Consider the following 10,361-nt stretch of genomic DNA (forward strand, 5'->3'; position numbering starts at 1 on the left):
AAACCATCATTTAGTACAAATGCAGCATCTCAACGCATGCCAAGGAACCCAGAATGAGGGTTTCACCTGAAGATAATCTTCAGAGTAGCCGCATATTTTCGCCCTGACATGAGGCTAATACTGGCCATAAACATAGGTCCCGGGTAGTACAGGACTGGAAGACTGGACTTGGGATGACTCACGGAGAGAGGCTTTCTTGATGTGACCATGATGACCTGAAGGATGGGAGGCCACATATAAGCTGGTGTCCAAGTCTGTCCTTCTGTCTTTAATCAAAGCTGAATCAGCCAGTTCACATTTCTTCACTTTTCAGTAGAGAGGAAACATCCAAGTTTTAACTTGCTGTAATGCTTTGATGGGAAACACATGTTTGACTTGAGACAATGTTGCTCTTTTTCTCTGAATAGTGGTTGATGCTTAGGTACTAAGTTCATTCTCTGGTTACAGGGTGCTTTTAGGTTCATTTTAATTTTTTATTCAATGTGCCTGTAAGAAAAGAGCTACATTATTTGGTTGTTTTTATTATTAAGGTATGATACGCTCGTATAGCTCTTATTGACTTTATATTTGAAGGAACAATTTCCGTGAATTACATTCAAGTTTACCCTTTTGTAATATTTAATTTGAGTTTTTGTGCCAAGCTGCATGTTCTTTTCTTGAGGACTGGCTTGTGGGATTGATGATCTAATTTGTGATCTGGCTCTATTAAATTCCTTGAGTGGGAAAGTCCTTATAGAATCTGGCTTTATCCTTTGCCTGTTTCTTCCTGAGACTGACCTATATTACCCTCTACCCTACTTTAACAGGCTTCATTTTCCCAGCAAGGCAAGACAGAGCTCTGCAGGGGAAAAGGAAACACCGGCTTGGCTATGTGACAATTTGGTTAGAGATAACGGCTAGATTTGCTGCTGCTGCTGCTAAGTTGCTTCAGTCATGTCCGACTCTGTGCGACCCCATAGACGGCAGCCCATCAGGCTCCCCCGTCCCTGGGATTCTCCAGGCAAGAACACTGGAGTGGGTTGCCATTTCCTTCTCCAATGCAGGAAAGTGAAAAGGGAAAGTGAAGTCGCTCAGTTGTGTCCGACTCTTCGTGACCCCATGGACTGCAGCCCACCAGGCTCCTCCATCCATGGGATTTTCCAGGCAAGAGTACTGGAGTGGGGTGCCTCTGTCTTCTCCATGGCTAAATTTGATGAGGGAGCAAATGTCTGAGCATCTCTTCTCTTTGGGGCTTTGAAAGTTTTCAGGAATTTGGCACCGTATCACGCATCCCATCTTCTTTCCTACAATTTTTATTTCGACCATTCTCCTAAGTGTCCTGCAAACGTGGATTGTCAGATTCCTGTGGCACTTCTGGTGGATACTGTGGAATCAAGCCCTTAGTAGTAACACCCTGTATTGTCTGCTGTCTTCTTTGCGCTTTTAGCTTTCCTTTCCATCTAAAATGTAAACTTTTTGAAGTCAGAGACATATTTTATGTTTCTTTTTATCTCATGAAATCCCCAGTTCGGTGATGGACAAAAAGAAACTGCATATTAAGAATCTAGAAAAGAACAGATATACGTATATGTATAACCGAATCACTTTGCTGTACGCCTGAAACCAACACAACATTGTAAATCAACTATAATATAAAAGAGCCTCAGGTGGCTCAGTGGTAAAGAATCCCCCTGCCAAGCAGGAGGCTTGGGTTCAATCCCTGGGCCAGGAAGATCTCCTGGAGGACAAAATGGCAACCCACTCCAGTATTCTTGCCTGGATAATCCCATGGACAGAGGAGCCTGGCGGGCTACAGTCCATGGGGTCACAAAGGGGTTGGAAGAGGCTTAGTGACTAAACAACAACATACTCTAATATAAAATAAAACTCAAAAATAAAAGCAGAAAAAAGAAATTAGATATTAATTAATTATAGATTGATTATTCAAATAATCTCATCCTTCTTTGGGCTGAACTGTTAACTGCAGTCATAGAGACCTGAGGTCTAATGTCAACTATCAATGTGTTCTAATGTGATGTTGTTAAAATTTCCCACATATAAAATGGCTATAATTTTGATTCTCATGAGGAAGATACTATATAAATAATGTATAATACATACATTATTATTCATAATGATAATGCAGCCAGGTCACAATTGGTAACTTCATTTCTAGGTTAAAGTATTGCATTTCTTAAAAAAAAATTCAAGAATAATGTAGTTAACTTGCAAAAGTAAGTTTATTGAAGCACAGAAGCAATTAGAGCAGAGCTGTCTTTTCAACTTTTTTCAAGAGCATTCTAATAAGAAAAGAAGAGGATGCAGAAAAATTGGTTCGTCTTCTATTTCTGGATAGATACTTTTCCCTGAAGTGATCCTGAAAGATGGCTAGATTGATGCAATTTCTTCATTGGTGTCCTTTAGAGTTTTTTTTTTTTTTCCTCTGAAAGACACTCTTGTTGATCTGGAAATTGCTTATTTCAGTTTCACCTCAGAAACATTGCTGACTTGAGATGAGATGACTTTGCCATCCACCACCTCTTCCACGATGGTCTTAGTCACTCTACTCTTGCTTGGGTCTGAAAATCACAGGATCACAATATCAGTCTGGAAACTCACAGAAACACAGATCAAGAGAAATCCAAATATATTCACTGAGTATGTTCTATCTAGGTAAGATGATGTGAACAATAGTACATGCTTTTTGTATGAGAAGCAAAGCATGTCTTTATGTTTCAATTCTAAAATAATCAGAAACATGAAAAAATTATCTACCTCTGCCTTGGACACAAGTTCCAGATCTTGAGCCATCAGACACAGATGAATCCCTGGATCCCATGTTTCTGGACCCCATGTTTCTGGATCCTGAACTTCTATAATCAGATCCTCCAAAACCAGAACCACTGGAGAAAAAAAGAACTGTTTGTTTTTGCACTTTGCAAAGGCAGGAGAAACCCTCCGCACAGTGGGCTCGTTCCCATGATGGCAGCAGTCTTTTCATCGGACCGTGTCACTCTTACATTATAAATAAAAGCCTGGTCCCCATGCCCCTTTTTGGTTGCATAACATAAGTACACCAAGGTCTGCATTTAGCATGTTCTGACTTTCATTTACCCTCCTTCTCCATCAAGCAGGCGGCGGTAGGTCTCAATCTCCATCTCCAGGCGGGTCTTGATGTCCAGCAGCTGCTCGTACTCTGCGTTCTGGCATTCGGTCTCACCCCGGATCTGGCAGACCTGCTCCTCCAGGCTGCTGATCTGCATCTGAATTTGTGACAGCTGCACCACGTAGTTGGCTTCCGTGTCTGCCAAGGTCCCTTCCAGAGAGCTTTTCTAAGAGAAGAAGCAAATTAAAATTTCACCATGAAAATAGATCATTGGGTGGTTTTTAAAAAAATACATTTTATAAGATACTAGGAGACACTTTCCATGAGTTACCACCTCTATGGCTTTCTCTGCTTCCTTAATTTTTCTTGCTATTATTTTTGAAACTAAATCTTTCATGGAAATAGACACATTATCTTTAACTGGAATGTCTTATGCTTTTGACAACCATAATACAGTCCTCCCTAATCCTGCTTTTATGACATGCCAAGTGGGACATCTTGGCAAAGAAAGGAAACCAACTGCTCAACTTCCCTGTTGGAGAGTTGTGAGAAGTTCTTTGCACAAACCATGGCCAGTTGGGACTGCAGCTCAATTTCCAGGGCTTGGAGAGTGCGTTTCAGTTCTGTGATCTCATTCTTGGCGGAACTGGCTGCCCCGGCATCAGTAGAGATCTGTGCTTGCAGTGAGGCACTCTAAATACAAATAAAATGCAGTCATTGCAGGCTGGTGCGATGACAGGAACTGGCTCATATGTGGCCATGGACTCGGAGGCTCAGGGTGATGATCTACCTGCTTGTTGAACTGCTCCTCGGCCTCGCGGCGGTTCTGCTCAGCCAGCTCCTCATACTGTGCCCTCATGTCATTCAGCAACTTAGTCAGGTCTGTGCCTGGGGCAGCGTTCATTTCCACAGTCACGTCCCCTCCGGAGCTTCCTTGCATAGTCTTCATTTCCTAGCCCAAAGCAAAAAGGACCATAGTGATGAAAAGTAATGACTTCCAGGACTACCCTGGTGGTCCAGTGGTTAAGAATCCACCTGCCAGTGCAGAGGATGGGTGCCACAACCACTCAAGCCAGTGTGCCCTAGAGCCAGGGCTCTGCAACAAGAGAAGCCACTGCAATAAAGAGCAGTCCCTGATGGCCACAACTAGAGAAATATAGCAATGAAGACCCAGTGCAGCCAACAAAGAAAAGAGAAACTTAAAAGAAAAGCAATAATTTCCTAAGATGTGCATAAGCCAACAAAAAGTTGAAACTAGGACACCGAAAGGGAAAAAAAAAAAACACCAAAACACCCCACCAAAGTCACATATAATTTTCTCATGATTACTTTTTTCCTCCTGGTTACAGAAGTTGAAAGTCCATCCAGATGGAATGTATTTTATTTTTATAGAATGGATGTGGGGGAACCTCAGTAGGCCAGCATTGTTGATTAATGTGGACCCCGTTCCTACCTCCTCGTGGTTCTTCTTCAGGTAGGCCAGCTCCTCAGTGAGGCTCTCAATCTGCATCTCCAGGTCAGAGCGAGTCATGGTTAGGTCATCCAGGACTTTCCGCAGGCCATTGATGTCAGCCTCCACGGTCTGCCGGAGATGCAGCTCGTTCTCATATCTGGAAGAGTACAGTACAGCCCATTTCAAAGAGTGCAGTGCATGCTCACATATGCAAGAAAATGTTTTCTCCCCTGAGCAATTTGATCAATGAACGATGTTTTCTCTTGGGAGTTTTCCCCTTGTAAAGCAAAACCTGAACCGTACATTAACTCTATTGATGGCCAATATTTTTGATAGCAAAATTTCATCCTGAAATTGCCTTCATTCTGTTCTTGTTTGTGGAATGAGGGTTTTGTAAAATGTACCCTTGTGAATTTAGGTCTTGATCCCCTAGAAGATTGCTTTAAAATTTAGAATAAACTAAGCCAAGGGATTGAATTTTATTTTCCTACAAGGCTTGCTTTCAAGTCTTCACTTTTCTTACTTCAGTCTGAAGTCATCAGCAGCCAGTCTGGCATTGTCAATTTGCAGAATGATCCCAGCATTTTCAGTGGTGGCAGTAATGATCTAGAAAAGACAATAAATAGTGAATAAATCATGGTTGCTTTTTTTTTTTTTTAAACCTATGTCTACATGTCCATCTGTGAGAGTAGATGTCTCCTGAGTTAACCTTTAAAGGTGAGTTGCTTTGAAAATTTGCTTAGTAATGACACCTGCGTTGATGACCCTAATGTACTTAGACTAACATCCTTCTGCAAAAATTAGCAGCCTGCACATTTGCTGGAATGAGCATGGAACATTGTTTCACAGAACACAATTCTCTACATATTTTTGCTGTTTTGGAAGATCAGTTATTCTATGAGCTTTTTCAGAAAATAGTGTGAAACATGAATTTCACTTCCAAAAGAGTCTTTAAAAATATATTTCGCATACAACTATGTCTAAGCATGTTAGACTCCACACATTCTCATACAATATTTGCACCAGGTTTTCTAGGAAGAAAAATAGCTGTAACTATTTAAATGTAGTAAGAGGCCAAAGGACATCAACCTGCCAGAATTAATCATGATGAGAAATTAGAGGAAGCTAGTGTCGATTTATTGCCATCACTCTTAGGTTAATTAGCTGCCTGGCATTGTGTAAATTCTACTCTTTTGTGGAAATACTCAAATATGAGATGCAAACAAAATTAGTATGCTTGGATGTCTTGTATTCAGTGTCACAGTTAAAGCACTCCACATCCTGTTTTGCACAAACAACAAAACAAATGTTTTCAAATAATACTGTGACTTAAAGTCATCATTCATGATCTGAATAAATGGGAAAGATACAGAAATAATAGAAACTCAGCACGGCTAATGTCTCACCTGATTCTTGAGATCGTCAATGACTGGATAGTATTTGCTGTAATCTCTTCCAGCTCCACCATCCCTAGACCCGGGCCCAAATTTCTCGTACCACTGCTTGATTTTGTTCTCCAGGTCAGCGTTGGCCTCTTCCAGGGCTCTGACTTTATCCAGGTAATTGGCCAGCCGGTCATTGAGGTTCTGCATGGCTTGCTTTTCACCTCCAGAGAAAAGCCCCCCGTCACCAAGGCCACCACCCACGCCACCACCCACGCCACCACCATAGCTGTAGAAACCTCCACTCGCGCCTCCACCGTATCCCGCACTCCCGCCGAAGCCAGAACCCCCACCAAAGCTAGAGCCCCCACCAAAGCTAAGGCCCCCACCAAAGCCAATCCCAGAACCTGAAGCTCCTCCAAAGCCGCCCCCTATTGAGCAGCTACCAAACCCCCCTCCAAAGCCTCCGCTTGTGCCCCCACTCAGGCCATAGCTGCCGGCGCCTCCTCGGAAGCTCCGGGCAGAGCCTCCCCCGAGACCAATTCTGCTTCCGCTGCTGAAGCTGCTGCCACCAGCAGACACTCTGACCGAGCTGCTGCCTCCAGCCCTGGAGGAGGGCATGCGAGATGAGCAAGACATAGCGTTCCTGCGAAGGACTGGCTTGTCCAGGTGAGTAGGAGAGGTGATCGTGAAGAACCTATTTGCAGGCTGCCGTTTGGACCCTTATATACACACTTTTAGGGTGTTCCTTTGCCGTGTCACTTCTTAATCCCTGTAACACCTTTGCTAATCTGCAACTGGATGATTTTTTTTCCCTCTGAACCCACTCTACTGGCTCATTCTCTGAAGCTAGGTCAGAGCCTCCGGGCCTCTACTAAATTAAGAAAAGAAATAAGGTGGAGCAAAGCAAAAAAATTTTTTTTCAGAATTACAGTTTTAATCTTTCAGAGGTTTGGTGACTGATAACTCTTTTCTGAAAGAGCAATTGTGTTAAATTTGCTTCATGATTTCCCAATTGCAGGGCATATCCCCAGATTAACAGGTGTAATTGAAATATACTTAATATGAGGAGAATGGAAATTTCCCATCAAACTTGTGACTTTTTGTTCATATTGTTCTCTTTAAGTTGAAATGAGCTCTAGCATCCGCATTTCTTTCGGGTTTGATTGTCCTCCTCTGATTGTTTCAATTGCCTATTTCTAAGGGTTTTGAAGTTTGTGACTTAAGATGATTGTCTTTCTTTGCATAATATTTTGAGATCGAATTAGATATTTTTACTGTTACTAAGAAACTCTGAAACAATAGTATTCCACATTTATATGTGTGCATTATTAGATCTTAATGACGTTTATTTGCTCAGAGAAAGTCTAAGAAAGATTGAAAAAGTGTTGAGGCAGATTGTTTTAGTATCAGATCAGAGTTAGTGGTGTGATGCTGTGCTGCAAAGATGCTTTTCTTTCTGATTGAACTAGAGTATGATATAATGATACTGGTGACTTAAAAAATAGTCACAACCTAGAAGCTGAAAGTTATGTTTTGTTCCCAGGCTTCAGGTCCTAAAAATTCCCACCAACTAAAGCATGGCTCTCTACTTCTAGGTTGTGACTACTTTTTTTAAGTCAACAACATCAACTTCCTTCTTTAGACTCAGATCTTAAGAACTGAAGAGAGAATGTTGATTTTGTTGATAACTAGAGAAGAGGATCTGAATCCCTTCTTTTAAAATTTATTTATTCATTCATTCATTTATTTTTGGCTGCACCATGAGGCACGCAGGATCTTAGTTCCCCAACCAGAGAGCAAACTGTGTCCCTTGCAGTGGATGTGCAGAATCTTAACCACTGGACTGCCAGGAAATTTACTTTATTTTTTATTTTATTAAAAATTTTTTTACTTGATTCACTTCTGAGTACCAGTGTTAGGCTTGGAGTTGTTTTGCGGGTACCCAAATTTGTAGTTTCCAGTCAACTCTCTGCCCAGGTTTTTTCTGTTTTTGTTTGAAAGATATTTAGAAAAGAGGACCTAGATCCACTTCTGATAACTAACGTTATGGTTGAGATCATATTTCATAGATACTGAAATCTAGAATCCTCCCCCGTTGTTCACTTTCTGCTTCCTGTTTTTCTGTCCCTTTGTTCTTTAGATTATTTCCATTTGCCTCTGCTACTAGTTTCTCTGGTTTGAAAGTGTTTTTTTTTTTTTTTTTTAGATAAATAATGCATGATTCTATTTATATGAGGTACCTGGTGTAGTCAAATTCAGAGACCAAAAATAGAGTGGTTGTTACCAGGGACTGGGGGAGGGGAAATTAGTTGTTTAATGGGTACAGGGTTTTAGTTTTGCAAGAGAAAGGAGTTCTGGAGGTTGGTCACATAATAATGTGAATGTACATAACATTCCTGAACTGTACACTGAAAAATCATTTAGATGGTAAATTTTACGTTATGGGCATTTTGCAGCAATTTTTAAAAAGTGGGTTTTTTTGGGGAAGGTATAGATGCTTTCAAAAATATTTCTTGGCTTGCTGAGCTTTAGGCCCAAGTCGCTGACTTTTATTTACAGCTTTCTTGCTTATCTCGGCAGTCTCTGTTAAACTGTGTGCATTCTTGAATCTTTGTATTCAATTGTTTGTTGTCCAGTGTTTTGCCTGCTTTGAATTCTTCTTAGACAGCCTTTGATGGGGACGTATTATCAAACAGGAGATTGTTCCTTTCACTGCGTAACTCTTTAGGTTCTTAGCTTTCAGGCTCTGCTGCGTTGGTTTTGCAGTAATGGTGTGTCACTGTTTTTACTTTTAGCTTTGAGGGTTCAAGGTGTTTCCGAAACTGTAAATCGTTAAACTGGGAGTAGTTCTCATTACACTGTTCTAAAGTGAGTTAAAAAATGCACCACCCATTAAAGTACTTTGGTCACCTTGCCTAACCTCTCCCCAAAGCTATGAAACTAAAGAAGTCTAAACACTAATGGGTAAATTATATGCAAATATTAGGGTTCTGGGAGGAACAGTCCCTTTCTTTTCCTTCCTTTTCAGAAGGTGAAATGTAATCTTTCCACTTTCATTAAGGCTGGCATTTGGCTAAAAAGTATAGAGAAAGGCACAATACCTAAGTGAAAGAAACTTGCTGAAACTTAGAAATCTCAGATCCTGGGTAGAAAGAGCTTTAGGTGAGAAGAATGAGAAAAGACAAAGTTTAGCAGCATCTTTGGCCTCTGAATTTTGCCTGCGGTTTGTGGAGTTTTTCTGTAGCTGTCATCTGAGTTGTAGCAGTTTCAGTTTGGAAACTTTATGTACCATATGTTTTGGGGTATTTAGATATTTGAGTCTTAACTGAGGAAGCTTGAGATGACTGAGGCATTCTTGTTTCTTATTTTTAGCTTTCTTCTAGATACAATTTTAAATGCTGACATCTATCTCTTCTTTGTTTTTAAAATTCAGTTTAAAAATTCACTTATTCTGGAAATTCTCTGGCAGTCCAGGCATTAGAACTCAGAGCTGTCATGCTGAGGCCTGGGTTCGATCCCTGGTCAGGGAACTAAGATCCCGCAGGGAAAAAAAAAATTAAGTGATTCTGAGATGCTTCTCTGATATTATTCTTTTATTCTTTATTCTATACTTTGGAGATGACTGCTGGGAAAGGCATTTAATAAGTAAAATGGCCATTGTGTGTGTGTGTGCTCAGTCATGTCTGACTCTGTGCAGCCCCATGGACTGTAGCCTGCCAGGATCCTCTGTCTGTGGAATTTTCCAGGCAAGAATACTGGGTCAGGTTGCCATTTCCTACTCCAGGGGATCTTCCTGACCCAGGGATCAAACCCGTGTCTCCTGCATATCCTGTGTTAGCAGGTGGATTCTTTACCACGGAGACACATGGGAAGCCCGGCCTCAAATTCTTTACCTGATGAGGCAGTGGATAAATAAATGTGGAGGTAAACCCATAGGAGTTCCCTCTGTTTGGATTTCCTTAAATGCATTTTTATGCTTTCTCTTTCTGTTTTGATGTGCCTTTTCTCTTAAATAGTGACTCTATCCAACAGTCTAATCTAGATTCCGTGAGTTGCAAACTGTCTGGAATGTTGGCATTTCATGAGTTAAAGAATTTTAATCACATATGTAAATAAAGTGTTGCTTGAAGTGTTAGAATTCTTTAATAAACCTTAGTCCCTGTTGTTGTCAGACATCCCTGAATTTAATGCTTACTTTGTTTATTTAAAATAATGATTTACTAAAGATTACACATTAGTTCTCGGCATTTCTTTCACCTGTAAAATGAAAGCTTTCAGAATCTGATAAGGTTCCAGTGAAACAGAACGTTCAGGAATTCTGGCTTCAGTGCCTGGCATCCAGTAGTTTTTTAATATATAATTGTTTAAAACAATATATAATTGTTCAGTCCATTGACTGAATCCTGGGTATCCAGGCTCCCAGCTCAATCCTCTGCCT

The 10,361-nt window shown here is 40.8% G+C and overlaps 1 protein-coding gene across 1 annotated transcript; it reads right to left on the bottom strand.

Moving 5' to 3' along the window:
• Nucleotides 1-2,200: 2,200 nt before the first annotated feature.
• Nucleotides 2,201-6,559, bottom strand: KRT24 (keratin 24). The gene is made up of 8 exons (XM_069543436.1): nucleotides 5,945-6,559; nucleotides 5,062-5,144; nucleotides 4,539-4,695; nucleotides 3,876-4,037; nucleotides 3,653-3,778; nucleotides 3,094-3,311; nucleotides 2,755-2,882; nucleotides 2,201-2,558 (listed from the first exon to the last, which is right to left on the bottom strand). Exons 1-8 carry the CDS (start codon nucleotides 6,557-6,559, stop codon nucleotides 2,455-2,457), a joined length of 1,593 nt encoding a protein of 530 aa, XP_069399537.1. The 3' UTR covers nucleotides 2,201-2,454.
• Nucleotides 6,560-10,361: the final 3,802 nt, after the last annotated feature.

The sequence above is a fragment of the Ovis canadensis genome, chromosome 11 (genome assembly GCF_042477335.2).
Source record: "Ovis canadensis isolate MfBH-ARS-UI-01 breed Bighorn chromosome 11, ARS-UI_OviCan_v2, whole genome shotgun sequence".
NCBI classification, from domain to species: domain Eukaryota; kingdom Metazoa; phylum Chordata; class Mammalia; order Artiodactyla; family Bovidae; genus Ovis; species Ovis canadensis.